General features: G+C 42.4%; 3 protein-coding genes and 2 non-coding genes across 5 annotated transcripts; 4 read left to right on the top strand and 1 right to left on the bottom strand.

Moving 5' to 3' along the window:
* Positions 1-4426: 4426 nt before the first annotated feature.
* On the top strand, positions 4427-4497 carry TRNAG-GCC (transfer RNA glycine (anticodon GCC)). The gene has a single exon. It is a non-coding gene; the product is annotated as a tRNA-Gly (tRNA).
* Positions 4498-4901: 404 nt separating this feature from the next.
* On the top strand, positions 4902-4973 carry TRNAM-CAU (transfer RNA methionine (anticodon CAU)). The gene has a single exon. It is a non-coding gene; the product is annotated as a tRNA-Met (tRNA).
* A 7859-nt stretch (positions 4974-12832) lies between these two features.
* LOC126077314 (histone H2B type 1-J-like) lies at positions 12833-13345 on the bottom strand. The gene has a single exon (XM_049886533.1). The coding sequence runs from the start codon at positions 13276-13278 to the stop codon at positions 12883-12885; it is 396 nt and encodes a 131-aa protein (XP_049742490.1). The 5' UTR covers positions 13279-13345; the 3' UTR covers positions 12833-12882.
* Positions 13346-13466: 121 nt separating this feature from the next.
* Positions 13467-14321, top strand: LOC126077320 (histone H2A type 1). Its single transcript, XM_049886548.1, has one exon. The coding sequence runs from the start codon at positions 13588-13590 to the stop codon at positions 13978-13980; it is 393 nt and encodes a 130-aa protein (XP_049742505.1). The 5' UTR covers positions 13467-13587; the 3' UTR covers positions 13981-14321.
* A 775-nt stretch (positions 14322-15096) lies between these two features.
* LOC126077383 (histone H3.1) lies at positions 15097-15595 on the top strand. Its single transcript, XM_049886687.1, has one exon. It carries the CDS (start codon positions 15115-15117, stop codon positions 15523-15525), a length of 411 nt encoding a protein of 136 aa, XP_049742644.1. The 5' UTR covers positions 15097-15114; the 3' UTR covers positions 15526-15595.
* Positions 15596-22278: the final 6683 nt, after the last annotated feature.

The following is a 22278-nucleotide window of genomic DNA, read 5'->3' as shown; positions in this document are numbered from 1 at the left end:
TTTTCCGACAGCAGTGGGTACCTTAATATAGTGGGGTATTTTTTAAAAAGTCAAATCAGAAGAGTAGATGTAAATATTTTACTTTGGTATCTCAGGAAAAAGTCTAAAATCTCCTTTATCTCTTTTCGGACACCTGTCCTCAGCATCTGCCTTTATCAGCTTCTGGCCTGCTGTTGTGGATTCTGACTCATAGTGACCCTTTAGGGCAGAGTACAACAGCCCCATAGGGCTTCCAGCCAGTGGGATCACTACGGGGTGCGGATCACAGTGGGTGACACTATCAGAGGAGATGACAGCAAAATGGCTGTTTATAAAATTTTTGTGCAGTATTTTCAGCAGAAATTTATTATTTTTTATAAAAATATCTGTCGTTAGTTATAACAGCAAAAACATTTTTTGTAAGCCCAGCTTACATCTATCAATATACCTATAAGGCTAAAACTCTATGCTCATTTATTTTTTGAACCTTCTAATGAGTTCTGGTCAAAGCTGCCATTATTACCCAATTATAATGATGCTCAAATCACGTGGCTTCACCTGGACAGCAACAGGTACGCGCTGTTGTTTTCATTGCTGCTGGGGTTCTTATTGTCTTTGATTTTGTCAAACTTACTGCTGATTTAGCTACAACATTGTGGTGGTTAGTATTTGTGAACCTATATCAATAACTTTTTTGAGAATGAAGTAGTAACTAAAGGAAAAGGAGAAAAATCAAAAAAGCTTCCGCTCAGTTACTAATGATATTGTAATTCAATGCAAGATTTTACAGAACAATTTTGTTGTTAATATTCATATAATCTAAGAAATATTATGCTTAAGCATAATATTTGAAACTATATATATGTTAAGCATAAAATTTTAAACTATATTTATCACATATTGTTCCATGATTAAAATTAATGACACTTCTACAAAAACATTACTAAGGATTCTGTATGGTCTGGTATGGGGGGAGGTCCATGGGGGATAGTGACACCATGAGTTACTGCACTGAGTGACACCAACACTAGTGATGATGCTATTTCCAGTGAAAAGGAGGAAGACGCTCAGCAAGATGGATTGACACTGGCTGCAACAACAGGCTCAAGCATAGCAACAATTGTAAGGATAGCACAGGGCCAAACCTGTTGCCCTGTAGTCATAGCAACCCTACAGGACAGAGTAGAACTGCCCTATAGGGTTTCCAAGGAGCAGCTAGTGGATTTGAACTGCTGACCTTTTGTTAGCAGCCAAGTTCTTAACCACTGCACCACCAGGGCTACATAAATTACCTTCCCAAACAGGAAAGGACAATACTTGGCTTTATGGTCACATTGATGTTGTTCTTAGGTGCCATCAAGTCAATTTTGACCCATAGCGACCCTATGTACAACCGAAGAAAACACTGCCTAGTCCTTCGCCATCTTCACACTCATTGTTATGCTTGAGCCCATTGTTGTAGCCACTGTAACAATCCATCTTGTTGAAGGTCTCTTCTTTTTCACTGACCCTCTATTTTACCAAGCATATTGTCCTTCTCCAGGGACTGATCCAACCTGATAACATGTCCAAAGGATGTGAAACAAGTCTGTCCATCCGTGCTTCTAAGGAACATTCTGGCTGTACTTCTTCCAAGACAGATTTGTTCATTCTTTTGGCAGTCCATGGTATATTCAATATTCTTTGCCAACACCATAATTCAAAGACATCAGTTCTTCAGTCTTTCTTATTCACTGTCCAGTTTTCACATGCATATGAGGCGATTGAAAACACCATGGCTTGGGTCAGGCACAACTTAGTCTTCAAGGTGACACCTTTGCTTTTTAACATTTTAAAGAAGTCTTTTGCAGCACATTTGCCAATGCAATGCGTCGTTGTCATTTGATTTCTTGATCACCGCTTCCATGGGCATTGATTGTGGATCCAAGTAAAAAGAAATCCTTGACAACGTCAATCTTTTCTCCATTTATCATGATGTTGCTTATTGGTCCAGTTGTGAGGATTTTTGTTTATTTTATGTTGAGGTGAAATCCATACTGAAGGCTATGGTCTTTGATCTTCATCAGTAAGCGCTTCAAGCCCTCTTCACTTTCAGCAAGCAAGGTTGTGTCATCTGCACAACACCAGTTGTTAATGAGTCTTCCTCCAATCCTGATGCCACATTCTTCTTCATATAGTCCAGCTTCTAGGATTATTTGCTCAGCATACAGATTGAATAGGTATGGTGAAAGGATACAACTCTAACCCACACCTTTCCTGACTTTAAACCACACAGTATTCCCTTGTTCTATCTGAACGACTGCCTCTTAATCTATGCACAGGTTCCTCATGAGCACAATTAAGTGTTCTGGAATTTCCATTCTTTGCAATGTTATCCATAATTTGTCATGATCCACACAGTCAAATGCCTTTGCATAAGCATAGGGAATAGAAACTGCAAAAGCCTGTGCTGGGCCTATGCTTGGAGGGTTCTGAAGAACTGCAAAGAAGCCAGCATGGTTGGAACATGGTGAACAAGGCCTGTGATGGGCAGAGATGAAGCGTGGATGTAAGCGTGGGTGTAAGTGGGGAGCAGGAGGGCACGTAGATCTTGTGGGTAGTTTTAAGGCTTTGCGGACAATCTTCAGGAATGCAGCTTGAGCTATACCTGTTTACGTGCTATACCCACACCACCACCATCGTAGCTGATCCCCTAAGTGAGGCCCTCATAAAAGAGGGGCTGCAGGTGCTCAGAAGGTAAGGATGAAAATGAATAAATGAGCAGCATGGGGAAGACAGTTCTTGATGAAGGCAACTTCCAAGTTAAAAGGAGAGCAGATACGGCAAAACTACTGGAGCAGGGACTCTTACCCTAGGTCCAAGCCCTGAAATAGATTGCAAATGTGTGTGTATACACAGGTTTCTAGGGACTGGGTCCAGATTTTTCATCAGGTTCATCTGTGAACCCACATGCTAAGAATCCCCACGCACATTTTAAGGGAACATGGTTAGAAACATCAGACCGTTGGCATTGAAAAATAGTGAATTTAACTTCAGAATTTGGCACTTCTGATTGTATTCATGGCTGACAAGCAATCTCCTTTAAAAAGAAGAGGACTGTAGGGAAAATTTCATGCTTCAAAGGAAAATTATAGCACACTCTTTTGTGTCATCTGATTCTAAATTCCACGGGAGCTGTTTTACAACTCTCTAAATTGTAGATAACTGATATCAGTGCAAAATAATTCATGAATTTAGACATGCGAATTATCCATCAGGTGGTAGAACACCCTCCCCCCAAAAAGTATTGCCCTTATTTACACATTTCAATATTCCTTGTTTATAAATGCTTCCGGCCTTTGGAAGTAGTAACTGGTGGTACTAACACTTCATGAATACTTCATTGATGAGTTGAATAAAATCTTTTAAATATGGGCCCTTTTTTATATCTATATCAGAGTCATGACTTCAACTTTAAAAAAAAAAAAAAAAAATCCTTTAATGAAGGTCCCTGGGCGGTGCAAATGGTTTGCCCTCTGCTGCTAACCAAAATATTGGCAGTTCTAACCCATCCGGTTAGGCCATGGAAGAAAGGCCTGGCGACCTGCATCTTTAAAGATTACAGCCAAGAAAACTGTATTGAGCAGTTCTATTCTGTAACACATGGGGTCGCCATGAATGGGAACTGACTAGATGGCAAGGTGAAGTTTTATCCTTTAACGAGACTTTTGAGCTGGATTCCACTGAAAGGGAATAGTGCCACATCCGTAACTATGGCAACCGAAGCATAAGGCAAACCCTTAGAATTCCCAGATTCCTTATCTCTTCCCTTTTCTCTGGGGTAACCAATACAGGCAAAGCAAGGGTTCCTATTTCCCTTCCCTCCTCATTACTCCTTCCTCGCTTCCCCTTCTTCTTTTCACACTCCGGGCTCCTACCTCTTTTCCTTCTCTTTTGTCTCCTCCTCCAGAGATTCTCTCCCGACTTCCTTCCCTTCTTCTTCCCTTCTCGCACCTTCTCTTTTTTCCGCCTCTTCCATTTCCTCCAGAGCCCACCTAACGTGGAGCCTCCTCACGGTCAAAAATACTCCCCTCTTTGTTTTTTTTCTCAATCTAAAGAATTAGGCATCTTCCAAGGAGCTTCTGGGGACTCTAAAAAATCCGGAGCCTCGGAGCTCCACAGTGAGAAACCGACCGCCCGCGGGAGTGGGGAGCTAGCAGGGCAACCGCGTGACGGAGCCGCGCCCGGGACTGGGCTGCCTACACTCCGGCCAGCCTCCAGCATTGCAGAGGCACGCTCTGAGCTTGTGAAAGAGTTTCCTTAAAAAAGGAAAGAGGGAACACTTCACGGCTATAATCAATAAAACCCGAAAAACTATCTAAAAAGGTTGTTTTAGAAAGTGTTTGGATACAAATAACAGGAAAAGGAAATCCTTTACTAGACTAATCAGGAGGCTTTGTATAAGGAAGCATTGGTGGTTCAGTGGTAGAATTCTCGCCTGCCACGCGGGAGGCCCGGGTTCGATTCCCGGCCAATGCAACAGCTCCTTTTTTTTTTTTTTTTTTTTTCCTTATATAACCCTTCCACACATCTTAAAAACGTTCTGTTTTTCAAAGGTCGGATGCTTTTCTGATCAGTTTTTTTGTTTGTTTTTGGTCACTCATAACATTTTGTGACTATATAATAACCTGCAATGGCCTCCGCCAGGTGAAAGAGGCAGGCAGGCTGGCGAGAGGCTGCTTCCCTAGAGACACGGAGTTCGTTTGCGTGCAGAATATTTGGGATCAATGTACAAGTGTGCTCTGAACTTATCTTATGTGAGCCATGAATAGCATCAACGACCCTTGGAGAAAAAGATCGTTTCTTTTTGTAGCATAAAGAAACAGCAACCTTCGGAGAAAAATATAATAAAGGAATTACTTCAAGCAGTGGTAACCCCGTGGAGCAGAGTGGCGCAGCGGAAGCGTGCTGGGCCCATAACCCAGAGGTCGATGGATCGAAACCATCCTCTGCTAGGGCTTTTATTTCTATTAAAAAAATATATTGATGACATTAAAAATATATATTCACCGATTTTGCATCTACTGACCAAACGACAGCTTCCGAAACAGCGGACATAAGTTTTCACTTCTTAGGGACGTTTTGGAATGAAAATAATACGCAAGTCAGAAAGTAACTTCCAATTAAGGAATGTAAAATGTCCCTCTCAGCAGATAATTTATTCAAAACACCTCAGCTGAAAGGCCTCCGTCTCTGCTTACTGCCATATTGTAGAGGAGAATATATTTAGAATTCTAAAGGACCGTACAGAGCTCTTTTCACTTTTAGAGATTCAGTTAAAGGCAATCGGAAGTATTTAAAATTGCAGCTCCCCCAGCAATCTCTCGCTCCTGTTCTGTTTTCCTCCGTAGCACTTAATCACTCTGTAGCATAAAGCGTATTTTATTTTATCAATTAATTCATTATTTTTCTCCTCCATGGGATGTAAATTCAAGAGGACAGGGATTTTTGTCTGTTTTATGACAGCGGTTGCAGCAGTACATAGAACATGGCCTGATGCATCTTAGGTACTTGTGATTTTGTAAATATCACTTAAAAACCACAATTTCTGATTCATTAAACGGAAGTATTCTACATTTTCCCCCCTCCTTTTACCTTTTAAAAAATTACAGAACAAAAATAACCATACAGAATTAACTTATTACTTCATATCATGTCATATTCACTACAAAACTTTTTTATAAAGAAAAAAAAAACACATTAAAATTAAAGTGCTCTTCTACCTCATCTCTAATCCTTCCTCGGGGCAATTCTATCACGAGTTTGATGTGTATGTCTCCTATACCGTTTTCACTCTTGCTAACATGTATGGCCATGATTATATAATTTCCACCTGAGATGAATTTTAAAACAGTGTTCGCAGTAAAAAGCTTCCTAATTTATGGATCACATGGGGACAGATGTGATTTATCTAAAAGAAGAAAACTGCCAAGAAAGATGGAACTTTATTTTCTCTTGGGTTCTGTTTAAGAAATGGATTTCCAGTTTTCCAGTTTGTTCATGGATTTTGTGACCATAGAGAGAACATTCTCTCAAAGTGCTGAATTCAGTTTATCTCTTAATCTTCTACAAAACACTAATTCTGCTCTCTAAAGACTTTCCTACTAGCAATCATAAAAATGAAACCAGAGCAGCTATATTAAAGACAGCCATTTTGAAAAGGACCGGAGACTGTGGACCCTCAAAGCACACTCTCTTCGTATAGCATAATTTGTGCAAGATTGAAACAACTCTTGTCATAAATTACGTTTGTTACTGATAGCTCACGTGACCCACATGAAAGAGACTTATTTTTAGAAACATTTTTTGGTGGAAGAGACTTTGACAATCACTTTTAATTGAGGAAAAGGAGACCAGCAAGATCATAGAATTCAATAAATTACATGGACAGTGGTGACAGCAGCTGGAGCAGCTGGAGTAGCGGTGGGGTTGAGGCTGGTAGAACTCAAGCTTTGTCATGGATCAGAGTTGGAATCTGATCCCTCAAAGTTGCCCACTTCATAGATTTGAATGAAAATTATAGAGATTTTCAAACCGTAGATATCCTTAGAAAGGCCCAGAAAACTCTTTGTGGGGCAACATTCGTATGGCAGAGAGCTGAGTGTCTATTTTGTGAGACTTAGAGGAAAAAAATGTGATTTTTGCTCCGCACCTTTCTTTCGATACTTAGCACCAAGAATCATTTGCAGTTTATCAATATAACTCAAATTCTGTCTCTACAGTGTTGTAAAATAGCCTAATCAATCAAAGACGCACGCCCCCATAGAATAAAATAATCCCGGAGGCTCCACTACTCAGCACCCACACTTTGGAATCTCTTTTGTCCACTTCCAAGTCTTTGGTAATTTATTCTGGTAATCCACACCCCTTTTGTTAATAATCTTGTTTTTCCTTTTTAATTCTACATGCCAGATTGTCAGTTTCTGGTGCCAGCTTTTAACTCTAAATAAAAATAAGAGGTGGAGTTCCAGCACCCGGTCTCGAAAACAGGCCCCTCTAAGCGCTAGAGAGAGAAATCCCCTTCCTTGGAGCTGCAGAAGAAAAGAGCTTATCAGGTATCATAAAATGGACCTGGCCACTGATATTTCTAACAGGAGATTTTTTCAAAGACACCCAGACCTCAAACATTATTACTATGATCTGTGGAAATAATCTTCAGCTTTTATCAGTTGTAATTCAAATCGATTGTCTTATAAAAAAAAAAAAGTTGCTGCCCTAGTAATAAGATGCAAATGGACATTTCTCCCCCACCCTCCACCCCTGCCCTTGATCTCTTAATCCTTGTGATATTTCTTTGCTAAATCAGAAGAGGAAAATTTGTTCTTCCTACTTCTCCCATATGCATGGAGGTAAAGTAAATAAATAAATTAAAAGTAGTGATTTTCTAGGTAAATAGCTGATTTAAACAGCCTGAGAATCTGTGCCTTATTTAAATAGGCAGTAGGAGTCCCTGGGTGATGCAAATAGCTCAACTACCAGTCAAAATGTTGGTGGTTCAACCAACCCAGAGGTGCCTGTGAAGACAGGCCTGGGGATTACTTCTGAAAGGTCACAACCTTGAAAACTATAGAACAGTTCTACTCTGTGCACATGGCATCACTATAAATCCGAATCAACTCCATGGCAACTAACAACAACAAGGAAACAAGAGTTGAAAAGAGAGCGACAAACTAGATTCAGGAAACAAACCCATTGCCAACAAATGAATTGATTCTGATTCATAGGGACCCATGTGTTACAGAGTAGAGCTGAGCTGCATCTTGCCTGTTACCTTTACAGGAGATTTCCAGGCCTTTCTTCCACAGAGCCACTGGTTGGGGTTGAACCAGCAACCTTTGAGATGTCAGCCAAGAACAAACTGTTTACACCATCTATTTGCACTACCCAGGGACCTCTGAGTCAGAGTCTACTCAACAGCAATGTTTTTTTTTTTGGAGGGGGGGGACGGAGTGGGTAGGTACCTTTTCAGGAAACAACGGTGAGCCAATTTGCAGAAAGGATTAATACCAGGAATGGGAGAGGCTGAGATTCAGTTTAAGACTCTTGTGGTCATTTTACCTTTCTCTTTCCTTTTACTCATTGTAAGAAAGATAGGAGGCATGGGAGCAATCACTAAAGATAAGGAACTCTCAGAGACAGTAGAAAAGTAGGTAGATGAGAATGTATCACAAGAAACAAATGTAAAAAGAAAGGGTTTATATACCCAGTTAACTATCCAATCCATAGTAAACAATTCCAACACAACTTTTACCTCATTACTGATTGTGAATTTAAAGAATTTTTAAATTTAATTTTACTTCTCCACTTCTTTACTCATTTACTCAGCTTGCAGAAAATGCCTGCTGTGTGCAAGACTCTGTGCTCTGTCCAGAGGCACCAGGTGAGGGATGGATTCTTTTCAGCTGAGGATTAAGAAAACTGAGAAGGCCTGGGCACTTGACCTGGGCCTTGGAGGGGAGCAGAGTGGACAGCTTGGAATAGGCACAGAAATCTCTGTTGATAGCCAGAGGTCTTCACCTGTGAGATCAAGACCTGATGAAGTTTGCAGACTTTTTTTTGTTGTTGTTTAGTCTGCACCATGTTATACATATTTTATTACTGTCTTAGTCATCTAGCGCTGCTATAACAGAAATACCACAAGTGGATGGCTTTAACAAAGAGAAATTTATTCTCTCACAGTCTAGTAGGCTAGAAGTCCAAAGTCAGGGCGTCAGTTCCAGGGGAAGGCCTTCTCTCTCTGTCGGCTCTGGAGGAAGGTCCTTGTCATCAATCTTCCCTGGTCTTGGAGCTTCTCCTCCTCGCAGGAATCCCCGTCCAGAGGACACGCTCTGCTCCCAGTGCTGCTTTCTTGGTAGTATGAGGTCCGCATGTGTCTATGCTCACTTCTCTCTTTTATATCTCAAAAGAGATCAGCTCAAGACACAATGCAATCTTGTAGATTGAGTCCTGCCTCATTAACTTTAACTGCTGCTAATTCCATCTCATCAACATCTTTGTTATTGTTGCTATGTACCGTGGAGTTGATTCCAACTCATAGAGACCCAATACAAAGGACTTACAACACATAGGAAAATCACATCAGATGACAAAATGGTGAACAATCACACAATACTGGGAATCATGGCCTAGCCAAGTTGACAGATATTTTTGGAGGACACAATTCAATCCATGACATTTGCCAATGTCAAAAATTTAGAATATTTCCGATTAAAATGCATGTACTCTTAAAAAATCAGAAGACTCACTGTCCTTGGCCTGCATCTCCACAAAGCAGTTGGGTGAAACTGCATTGTACAAGGTGTATATTCTTCAGTGTTCTGCAGTCCCCAAGGGTCGCCTTAGTTTCTGAGTCAGCTGGCATTTATAAATGGTGCTTGTGCTGTGGCTTTTTTTATATAGCACAATTTTGAGAACAGTGAAATATGTGTTGGTCCCTATCTCTATCAAAACTGGTAAAATGTAACAGAGTGTCAGAAAACTGTATATTTGAAGAAAAATAGCAAAGAACATGTTTCTTTGTAAACATGAAACAGGTTTTCTACCATTCAGTTAGTTTTGCTCTTCTCTGCTGGGCCCTTGTGGGCATTTGACTTTTAACCTCTGGTTTAGGGAATATCGCTACTGCGTCTTCAGCCACAGTTTAAGCAAAATGTAGACATTTTATGAAAGAGAATTTGAAATAGCAGTGATTTAGGAAATAATATCGGAGTCATTATTCCCTATCCTTGAGCACAGAGAACGTGACCCAGGTGGAACTGGGCTCACAAGAACTCACAAGGACACATCAACTGGGCCATGAGGTATAAGGACAATAGGATAATCTTGGAAAATGTCTTTTAGGGAACCTTATTCACATAAGCCAGAACACAAAAGACCTTTCATTCTTATCTTTTTTCTATTAACATATACCAAAAACCAAATCAAACCCACTCCCGTGGAGTCGATTCTGACTCATAGCGACCCTATAGTGAACAGAAATTTGTTGGCCCAATGAAGACCCTTCTGACTGTCTTTACTGAAGCCTGTACCAGTAATTATTAAGAAATACAATTCAAAATATAGGATGACAGTTTCTAGCCAATCTGTGAAAAAGTGAAGCTTTCAGTGGTTTTGCCCATTTGTAATGTTAATATACACTGATGACTGTAACCTTCCTTGGACTCAGGCAGACATGGCTGTGGTGGCATGCTTGTCAGTTTTCCCATTCTTGCTTACTCTGTAATATTTCCTTGGACTTGGGCAGACATTAGTTCTGGCAGCATGCTTGTCCACTTCTCAACTTTTGTCTTTTTGAATATATGCTGAATAAAACTTTCTTTTTGCTTTACTAAACTTTGTGATTTTTTTTCCCCTACAACAGCAGTTTGGAATCAAAGCATGGGAAAATGGCCTCAAGTGCTTTAGTAGGGCATTTGACTTGGCTGGGAAATAGGAACTGTCAAAAGAGGACAAAGAGAAACATTTGGAAAGGAAAGAAACATTCTACTTGCAAAGAGGGCAAAAGTGTCAGACTCTTGAAAAAATCACAAGTATTAAAAAAAAAAAAAAAAACTTGCAGAAATGACCAAGGTTACCAAGTTTACATAGACCTGTTCGGAGTGGAAAAAACTGCAGCTTACATAATTATCATATTCATAAAAGTCATGACAGATTTTCAAACAACAGCCTAGCTGTTCAGGTTTACAAGGAACATTCAAGTTTTTATTATCTTGGTGACCAGAACTACAGAGCAGGACTCTATTATTTTTTATTTATTATAGGATGCAAAGTATCTTGGTTTTATATTTTTATTTTTCGGAAGGGAGCGGGGGCAGCTCTTGCCAGGCCACAAAACTCGACACAGCACAACTAATGGTCTCTCTCTCTCTAATACGCTCTTTCGGTCTTCTCTTTTACACACCCGGATCCATGCACGCGCGCCCACGAGCGAATCTTGCAGAAACTAGCCTAAATTCAGCGGTTAAAGGGAAACAGAAATGGCGACCCTTCCCTACAGCTCTTCAGTAGAGCGCTGAGGTTGGAAAAGGGAAGCTTTTAATATGGGTCTGGGAAGCACAATGAATTGGATTTGTGCTAATCTTTTGCCACAAGATGGCAGAAGAGGGCAATAGTCAGTATCCCAGCCGCTCCGGGTGGAATCACTTAGAAAATCTGTGAAGGATCGAAAGAAAAAAAATAACCTTGGAAACGGAGCACGGAATAAAAGAAATGAATGAGGTGCCGATGAGGTCTGGAACACAAGGAATTAGGGGGGCTCTTTCAATCAAGTATTGTGGCTTGTCTGTGGGCTCCTTCCCCAGTTCCCAAGGCGCAGAGCCTCAGAGACAGCGGCTCAGCAATCAGAGGACTTCATTTTAGGGACGTGAAGGACAAACTCGCATATTTCGCATGATCAGCTGACCTGTTGATAGGATTTTGGGGGAGTTTGTTGTTTGTGACAGGGACAAGACTGTTCGTCCGAGATAGAGCGCCCCCACTCCCAACTTCAATGGACGAGACAATAGGGAAATACGGAAAAGGAAGTGGCAGGGCTGGGGTGGGGTGGGGATTGAAGCCTGAAGGAGGAAGAGGGTGGAGCTTGATATTTTGCTGTCTGACCCAAAAAAAATGGATTTACGAAATCAATCATTTACTTGAGAAAGGCGTTGACGGGGTGGCGGAAGAAGTTAATACTCTGAAATGCAAGAAAGAAGAATTCAGACACTACTGAGAGGTTGGTGGTGGTGGTGGGAGGGTTTTGAAGGACTTTTTTAATTTACGTGAAAACTACCCACCACTCCTTGGAATTCTCCACACCCTAGTATTCTTAGCCAGCCCTTGTTTTGGCCTGCCCCCTAATCTGTGGTCTTTTCTGGGCTCCGCTGCTCCTTAAACACTGGGTTCTCCGACTTTTGTTTCAGAATACCTGATCGCGGACTCAAATTCCAGCTTGAAAGCAGCTCCCTTGCCCGAATAAATCCTGGCCTGGCTGCCTGATGAAAATATAAGACCGCGCTTTCCGAAGTTGCTGGGTTTGCTGCTTAACATTTCATCCTTAAGGAAATTCTCTGACCCAAAGGTCATAGCACTAATAACTCTATGGAGAAGTCCTACTCTGCACACGTGGGATTGCGAACAACTCCATTCAGCCCCTGTTTTGTAGTGAGTGGGAAGTAGATTGAGCCTTGGTTGTGAAATGGTGAAGACGTACGACTGCTAACCACAAGGCGAGCAGTTGGAATCCACCAGCCGCTCCTTGGCAACATTATAGGGATTTCTACTCTCTCCTAGAGGGTCGCTGTGAGTTAGAATTCAATCGACCGCAATGTTTTTTTGTTTTTGGGGGCGGGGGTGAGTTGGAATAAATATCCAGAAGTTAACTAACTTGCCCAGGATTTGACTGTAGAAAACAAGACTGTTAATTTACAGCTTCTGACTCTTGGCTCCAGAACCCGGAACATTTTAAGCAGATAACGTAAAATTCTAAAATGTACCTCTTCAAAACCCACAACCTGAATGACATACTAACTAATTGCAGCCCCAGGCGGGCTTTTCAAATAGTATTGCTGGCCAATAATAGAGGGCGTTACTCGCATTGGTGATTAGTAACCCCAAGCGAAATTTTCGCTACTGACGCAGAGAGTAAACTGCAAGCCTCTTAGTTTTCAAAGGGCGACAAAGAAACAATACTAAATTTGTATGGTCCACACGCCAAGAATGCGTGCGGAAATCTTTCTACATTTCCCCCTTTCCTGCTATCTGCCTCTACTAACCAGCTCCCCTCTCCCCCCCCCCACCCCGCCCAACACACACACACAAGAAACAAGACTACAGGCAAAGTGCATCAGCTATTTTCTGAGAATGTGGGTGGCTCTGAAAAGAGCCTTAGGGGTATGCATTGCCGAGGGCGGCTCGCTTGGCGCTGGTGTACTTGGTGCCCTCGGACACGGCGTGCTTGGCCAGCTCCCCGGGCAGCAGCAGGCGCACGGCCGTCTGGATCTCCCTGGACGTGATGGTCGAGCGCTTGTTATAATGCGCCATGCGAGAGGGCTCACCAGCGATGCGCTCGAAAATGTCGTTGACGAAAGAGTTCATGATGCCCATGGCCTTGGAGGAGATGCCGGTGTCGGGGTGGACCTGCTTCAGCACTTTGTATACGTAGATGGAGTAGCTTTCCTTGCGGCTGCGCTTACGCTTCTTGCCATCTTTCTTTTGCGCCTTAGTCACTGCTTTCTTGGAGCCCTTCTTAGGGGCCGGGACAGACTTAGCCGGTTCAGGCATAGTTAAGAGGAGAAAATAGTGCTCAAGAAACAGGACAAGCTGTGGATGCGTCGTGTTCTTTCGATTTATAGCGTCATAAGCAAATAATAGTAAAGTTCTGTGTCTGATTGGCGCCTCTTCCGTGAATGACATAAACGACAATATTGTCCAATCAGAACACTCATTTTAAAAAATTGTATTTGCATTGGTTAAAATGGATCTGCCGTTTAGCCATTGGCACAGCTTTATTTTCGCGCCTAGCAATAGCTATAAAAGGTGAGTTTTTATGTACTACTACTCACTTTTGGCGGGGGTCAAGATTATTTCATCATGTCTGGACGGGGAAAGCAGGGCGGTAAGGCTCGCGCCAAGGCTAAGACTCGGTCTTCCCGAGCCGGACTCCAGTTCCCAGTGGGCCGAGTGCATCGCCTGCTCCGCAAGGGGAACTATGCAGAGCGGGTTGGAGCCGGCGCGCCGGTGTACCTGGCGGCGGTGCTGGAGTACCTGACTGCCGAGATCCTGGAGCTGGCGGGCAACGCGGCCCGCGACAACAAGAAGACACGCATCATCCCGCGCCACCTGCAGCTGGCCATCCGCAACGACGAGGAGCTCAACAAGCTGCTGGGCAAAGTCACCATTGCGCAGGGTGGCGTCCTGCCCAACATCCAGGCCGTGCTGCTGCCCAAGAAGACCGAGAGCCATCACAAAGCCAAGGGTAAATAAGGTCTAAACTCTATCACCAGTTCAGACTTCGAACTAAACCAAAGGCTCTTTTCAGAGCCATCCACCAGTTCTTAGGAAGAACTGAACACATTGTTTTCTGTAAACCTATAACAAATAACCTGGCTAAAACCAAGCACATAAAACTCACTTTGCTCAATTTAAAAATAAACAGCTCATCTTTATTGCCCTTTCCCCAGGAACATTTCGTTCTCAGTCGCTAAAAAACAAAGTTGTGAGAGTTTCCTTCTGGAAGAATGTCACTTAGGTCATTTCTTTTCTCTGGGCCTTTACCAAAATTGTAGAACCTGATGGTTCATTGATACCTAAAACCTCACTCTTAATCCAAACGCTTTCTCAGTGCTACCCAGAATTACTGGTAAAGTCTTAATCACTGATGATGCAAACTTATTACCGCACACATACTGATTAAGAACACAGATTTTCATGTTGAATAGTCCAGTAAGTTCCTTGCATCAAAATCGGTTAATGAGAAGATAGCTATTCATTCGTTTCATTTAGTCGAGCACCTATCAAGCCCTCTTAACCAACACCACGCTGGGCAAAGTAAAGTTCCACTGCTCCAGGGTCGAATGTTCCCGAGTCTACTTTTAAACTATCTTTGTTTTGAGTTTTGGTAGTCATTAAAAGCAGAGCTTACTGATACAGTGATGAAACAAAACTTTTTTCAGAGACTAAATAATAACGTTTTCTGCTGGAATTTTTTTCGCGTTACTGAAAAGGAAAAAAGGCTCCAGTGAAAATGCGTTTAAGGATCGTTTAGGCGCTGACTTCCACAAATTACTGGTCAGATTCCCTTTTCACTGGTGGAATCGTAATAAGGTGATTGGTCGAAGGCAGTAAACTCAAAAAGGATGGGGTACAGCAATTATTCCTTCCTGTAAAAAATAGAAAATAAAACAATTATTCTTTCCTGTAAAAAATAGAAAATAAAAATGAATACCATGGAAAACAAAACCGTTTACATGGGGTGGAAGGAACCAGATAAAGAATGAAGTAACCAATTAGGTTACTGCTGTAATAGCTCTGACCAATCAGGGTCGGAGCATGAGTATAAATTCTGGTCCCAGTATCACTCCTTCAGTCGCTTCTTTTTAGTGCACGACTGTTGTAGCTATGGCTCGTACCAAGCAGACAGCTCGCAAGTCTACCGGCGGCAAAGCGCCGCGCAAACAGTTGGCCACCAAAGCTGCCCGCAAGAGCGCGCCGGCCACTGGCGGCGTAAAGAAGCCTCACCGCTACCGGCCCGGCACCGTGGCGCTGCGCGAGATCAGGCGCTACCAGAAGTCAACTGAACTGCTGATTCGCAAGCTGCCTTTCCAGCGGCTGGTGCGCGAGATCGCGCAGGACTTCAAGACCGACCTGCGCTTCCAGAGCTCTGCGGTTATGGCACTGCAGGAGGCGTGTGAGGCCTATCTGGTGGGGCTCTTTGAGGATACCAACTTGTGCGCCATCCACGCCAAGCGTGTCACCATCATGCCCAAGGACATCCAGCTGGCGCGCCGCATTCGCGGGGAGAGAGCCTAAACTGTCCATCGGGGCTTGCTAGTTTTTTTTCCCTTCCCAAAGGCTCTTTTCAGAGCCACTCACACTCCCACTGAAAGTAGCTGCAAACACAGTGTTGACGTTCTGGGGCAGAATTGTTGAAAAGGGGAGGAACGTTACCACCGAGATACCCAACGACTGAGATCTCATTTAGCTGCAAAAAAAAAAAAGTTACAACCATCAATTTCACATTAGCTACAGTGGTTAGCAGTGGGTTAAGTCAATTTTCTTAAAGCAACTGTCAGCACAAATGAACAAAACCACTTCCCGGATTAAAAACTTCCCTAGGCCACTTGGACAATCTATATGTTAAAAGCTGTTTGGCAGTTTGTCAAACAGACTACAATGGGATTTAGAACACAGTTATTTGCATTTCCTTCTCTGCAGTGGTTAAAAGCTAAGCTGCTAAACAAAAAGTTAGCAGTTTTGCTCCTTGGAAACCTGTAGGGCATTTCTCTCCTATAGGGCCACTATGAGTCGGAATCCACTGGACCGCAACGGGTTTTTTGCTTTTCCCCCACTTAGGTGGCTGCAACAATGGGCTCAAACATAACAACTATAGTGAGGCTGGCGCAGGGCCGGACAGTGTTTCGTTCTGTTGTACATAGGGTCGCAACGAGTCGGAACAGACTGGATTCCACTTAACAACAACCCCCCCTTTAGAATGTAAATGTCTGGGGAGATGAGTGCTTTGTTTTGTGTACCCACCGTGCCTAGAATGATACCTTAAACTTGCTCCATAGAGATGAGTTAGTTGAACGGTCTAGATTCCCGGGAGACAGAGGCTATCTGTAGTTAAGTGAATTCAGGCAATGTGGGTGTTTTTTGTTCGTTTTGTTTTGTTGCCCAGGTATCTAGCAATGGTTAGTAGACTTCAACTTGTCTCACACTGAATTTTATATATATATATCACTCCAAAAAGAACAAAAAACCTGAATATGATTGGACTTAATCAGTATGAGAGAAATGTTACTGTTCAAACTGTAACATTTGATTCTCAAGAGAGTCGTATTGCTTATTGTCTAGCAGTAATTTGCCTTCTGGCAATCCTACAGATAAAGCTCTGAAATGTTTACTATCCTTCACATTCACTCCAAGATTTCGATACTATAAAATTAGCAAATTACCCCATCCATCGATTTTTATTTGCCAGCTTCCAGGAGCCTGACAATGCAGAAGTATGTCTGAGGAGCAATACACAGGCACCCTGCCATCAAAACCTGGTTGCTGAGCCCTGCAGGCTGATTGCCTGACCTTATATTGATGACTTCGCTAAGGTAGAAGCTACAGCGGAATTATTTGAGGCAACAGCTCCCACCCCCGCACCCCACACCTGAGGGCTTCCTTATGATTCTGTATCCCTTACGTGATGACACTACGTGTATGAAACACCAGATCCAGGAGATATGCATTCCCCCAAATCTAAAGAATTTTACTCATTTTTTCTTTCTATAGAATATACATGCCATAAGCCAAAGTTGTCTTGTTCCATTCACTATTGTATCTCTAGAATGGAAAGAGCCCCACATAGGACAGGTATCCCATAAATACTTGTTGAATGAGTGAATTTGCTAATTTGTATGCATTCTTTGCTTTAAAATTCAGAAAGCACTGGCATATATTATTTCCTTTGTTCCTCAGAGAACTTCAGAAAGGATAGATCGATTGTTTACAAAGAAATCCCAGAGAGGACTCAGCCCAAATTTTGTACCTTAAATAAATATACTTCATAAATAAGAATGGTTTTAGCTTAAAGAGATATAACGGTCTTTTATTTCCTACACAATAATTCCCCAAATTGTCCTGTTTTTAAATTCCAATACTCTCTTTAATCTGCTTTCCCATTCAGTCTCACACATTTCATCCCAGATGTGTAGCCACCACTATTTTTATTCTCCATGGTGAGTAGATGTCATATTGACAACAACTATTATATAAAGCTTTATAGTTTCCAAATATATTCACATGTGCATTTTGTATGTGACCCTGACAATAGTCTCTAGGGTTTAGAAGGGGTACAAGGTACTCTCTTACTAGCTCTGCAAAGTTTGTCTTTTCCAGTACTGCTTTAGTATTGAAGGACAGCCCTGGGCTGGTGGATACCAGTTCATAATTCTTTCCACAATCTCCAGCTGAGAGCAAAGTGGGAAGGAGATGATCTACATAAGCCTCCAATGGCTATAATAACCCATTGCCATCAAGTTGCCCCTGACTCACAGTGACCCTATAGGACAGAGTAGAACTGCCCCCACAGAGTTTCCAAGGGGCTGCTGGTAGATTCGAACTGCCGACCTTTTGGTTAGCAGCTGAGCTGTTAACCACTATGCCACCGGGGCTCCACAGGACAATAAATAAGGAAAATATTTAAATAAATAAGCTGGGAGGCAGAGAGCACTGTTTTTCTTTAATAGGGAAGGCAGAAGTTAAATGTTTTTCTTATCTCTTTTAACTCCTCAGCATTCCAGGTCAACTACGGACTAGTGAGGATATTTTCAATTTGAAGCCTATATCTGGGTATAGAAGTGGTGGTTTTAGGAAATGTCCAAAAATTCTTTGATATGCCTCTGTATGTTTCTATAATGATCTCAAATCTCATAATGTAGAAGTCACTACTATGCTTTTGAAATATATATGTATAAGCACTCATAGCGTTAACTTAGAAATATGCCTATCTTTGTGAGGCTCTCTAACATTAACTATAAGTCATTAGAAACTGTTAAGTCATAAGAAAGTTATTTACAAAAGCTTTGAACTTAGACAAGAAACTTGAAGTATGTAAAGAACATAAACAACCTTTAAGTTCACTTTGACTGGCATGCTGTGACACAAGAAAATAGAACATAGTTAATATCTAAACAACCTCCCTAATCTCTAACCTTGAAGAAAAAGTGAGTCCTTCAGCTGGTTTCTAACCCCAGAGAAAAGAAATAACATCCTAATTTTTGATGTCACACTGCACCTTGTCATGTGGAGCCAAGGTAACAAATTCATATAAAACCAAGACTCATTGTCATAGAGTCGATTCAGACTCATAGTGACCCTTTAGGACAGAGTAGAACTGCCCCATACGGTTTCCAAGGCTGTAAATCTTTAGCAGCAGGCTGCCACATCTTTCTCCCACAGAGTGGCTGGTGAGTTTGAACCACTGATCTGTTGGCTGGCATCTAAGTGCTTAACCACTGTGCCACGAGGGCTCCTCAAATTCACATATAAACCCTAAATTTCTGCTCACTCACAGAGAAAAGGCAGAGATGGAACTGAGATTCTGTCTGCCACCGCTGACCTTGAACTCTAGCTATTAGAAACCTCCACCTCCTTATAGCCAGTTCAAGCCACGGTTAAGCCTTCCTCCTGAGACCTACTATTAAAGGCAAAAGCCTGAAGTCTGAAGATTTGGACTCTAAACATTGAATTACCTTTGTTATTGTAATTGTTAGTTCTAATTCTCCTCTTCTAAATGAATGTTGTGAGATCTTACTTGTATGCCTTATCATGACTACCTTGCAATAAACTAAACAAATTTATGCATGTTAAACCTGAGTATCTCTCTATTAAACTTCTAAGATAAAATCTTATAACAGATTTTATCTTAGAACACAACAGGTAACTCCTCCCTTCAAAAAGCGGAGCCTAATTCCCCTCCTCTTGAGTTTTTTTTTTTTTTTTTTTTTTGTATGGGCTGAATTTAGAGACTGCTTTCTAACCGATGCAGTAAAGCAAATAACATAAAATGAAAGTGATGGTGAGCTACTTCAGAGACTGTGCTTCTTGCTTGCTCTCTCTCATTCACTTGCTCTGCGGAACCCTGCTGCCATGATGGGAGGACACTCAGGCCGCCCTGCAGAGAAACCCGCATGGCCAGAAGTTGAGGCCTTCTCCAAAAGTCATTGGGGAACTACCACAGCCATGTGGTTGAGCCATCTCTAGCTCCACTCAGTCAAGCATCAGATGACTGCAGCCCCTGCTGACAGCTTCACCCTTCACATTTGAGTCAGAACCAGAGTTAAGCCACTCTCTCTTTCCTGACTTTCAGAAGCTGTATGAGATAATTAATTTCTTCTTGCAAGCTGCTTGTTTTGGGGTAATTTGTTACACAATAAATAACTAATATAGTAGGAAGAACAAGAGTTAGGAGTCATGCAGTGAAGTCCAGCTAGACTACATGAGATGACCCCATCCCACAGTTCTGCACCTCACCACCGACAGTCTGGACCCGCAGGAATTTGCCTTAGTCATTGCCCAGGAATCAGCAGGATTTTCTTTTGCTGCTACCCAGAGAGGCTAAAGACAGGTTTAGTGCTGCCAGAGATTTAGGAAGTGGATGAAACCTATTGGCTGCTCAGGTAGGGCTACTTTGCAGGTATGGATGGCTATCAGTTTTGCAGGGGAAAAATCTCACATTTCTTTTCAATTCACCCAGCAATAAACCAATTGCTGTGTGTTCAGACATTAACTTACAAACTACTGGTTCAGTTACCCTTGAGTCAATTCCTACTCATGGCAATGCTATGTATGTCAGAGTCAGAATGTGTTCCATAGGGTTTTCAATCCCTCCTAATGTGAGAAGGAAAAAGAAAAAAACCCACAGTATTTATTCCATGTAATCAACAAGGATTTATTGGGCAACTCGGGAATTAGCACCATTATCTGCTGAGGCAGACAAAAAGAAAACATTCAAGTAGTACTTCATTTAAGTGAAACAAGATTCTCAAACTCTTCAAGAAATCTGAATTCCGGGTCAGCCAGTATGTTTCCTCTATGCAGGTGGAAGAAACAAATTAACAAAGTATCTGATTTAACAAAAAGAATTAACAAGTATTTACAACTTTGGAAAAGCTAGATGACTATGCCTGTATCATTCTCAGGGCAAATTGCCAAGGCAACCAAACAAAATTAGACCTGTCAGAATACATTATATTCACCAGATAAATGAACACTCAGTGTTTCTTCATTAAAATAACATATTCAGGGACAGTTGCTATTTGATAAGGCAGAACACTGCCTGGTTTTTCTGTAGTTGAACAGGAAGAGGTAATTTTTCTTTTTTATTGCTAAGATTATTTCACCCGAAGAAATAGGGTTTACACCTTCAAGGTTAAGCATTGGAATTCCATTATTACTTAATAGAAAGAAAAAGAAACCAACCTAGAAGTTCAATGAGAAATGGATTATTAACTGATAGAACATGGGACATGTAATTTTTTGCATGTGCATTAATCATAAAGAGCTTACAATGTGCTTGGAAAGACTAAGTCCTAGGATAAAATTAGATCGTTTTTCAAGGCATAAAAACCAATCACACATGTTTGAAACAAAAGGTAAACATTGCTGACTGATACTCAGAAAAAGAGGGAATGTGGGAGAAAGGGCTGCCAAAGTTTCACAGGGAAAAACCAGAATCTGATACCTTGAAGAACACAAGCAAGTGGGGCCTTATGAAAATAATTCCAAACAGCTACATCTTGGAAACCAACCCAACACGTTGTCTTTTTAAACCCCACCCCACCCCCCCACCCCCCCACCCCCGCCCCGGAAGAATGTAGTCCATGGTTTCTGCATTCTGAACGTGTAAATTCAAGGGATGAAGTTTCTGGGTGCAGTTGATTTCCTAGTTGAGAGGAGAGGAAGAGAGGAGTGTATGGAACCCCCTAGAGCTGAGCAGCATTTCTACCTGTTAATCGACTCTCCAGGGAAATGGCGGGGGAAGGTCTTCCTTCTTCAAAGAACTTCCTAAACTGTTTCTAAGTGGGATGAAGGGGGAAAAAAAGAAAGTCAGCCCTCCCCAAATATGTGACTGGGGGCGGTAATGGAAAGAAAAGGGAAGGCGATTGGATGAGTAAGGAAGAGGACAGGGAAACAATTTTGTTAAAAGTGAGGAGACCCACACTGAAGGTATAATCAAGGAGCGTTCATTGAAGTCAGCCTCTTCTCAGGCTGACTAAACATTATACGGAAAGCACTTTTGAGGAGGCTCATTAAATCGAGATTATATGGAAAGTATTTAGCATACGAGACAGTTACACGAGCAGCTGAAATGAGTGCAATCCTCCCTCTCAAAAAGGGTCACGCTATCCAGCAGCCAGAGATCAGTGCTAAGAGGTGACTGAGAATAGCAAACCGCATGGCCTGACCTGAACAAAGGAAGGGCCTTGCATTGGTGGGCGGGCGCAAAGCACAGTAGGAAGAGCTGTTGGACCTCTATACACCCAATAGTAATTCTTGCTTCGGCATCTTTTTGAAAGTAGGAGTTTAAGCACCGCCCCCCGCCTTCCCCCCACCTTCCCGCCCCCGGGCTCCGGATCTGAGAACTGAGGTGATACAGCTGGTGTAAGGAGTTCCCAAACAGGTCCGATTAACCACTATATAACTCGCTACCTCTAAAGCTTGACAAACTGTCTTCCGTCCAGCCGTAAACATGTCTGGTCGCGGCAAGGGAGGTAAAGGCCTCGGCAAAGGCGGCGCTAAGCGCCATCGCAAGGTCCTAAGAGACAACATCCAAGGCATTACCAAGCCTGCTATCCGGCGCCTGGCGCGGCGTGGCGGTGTCAAACGCATCTCCGGGCTTATCTACGAGGAGACCCGCGGGGTGCTCAAGGTCTTTCTGGAGAACGTGATCCGCGACGCCGTCACCTACACCGAGCACGCCAAGCGCAAGACAGTCACTGCCATGGACGTGGTCTACGCGCTCAAACGCCAGGGGCGCACCCTCTACGGCTTCGGAGGCTAGAGATTTTG

This window comes from Elephas maximus, chromosome 1 (assembly GCF_024166365.1).
Source record: "Elephas maximus indicus isolate mEleMax1 chromosome 1, mEleMax1 primary haplotype, whole genome shotgun sequence".
Classification (NCBI taxonomy): Eukaryota; Metazoa; Chordata; class Mammalia; order Proboscidea; family Elephantidae; genus Elephas; species Elephas maximus.
This window is presented reverse-complemented; position numbering and strand designations above follow the sequence as displayed.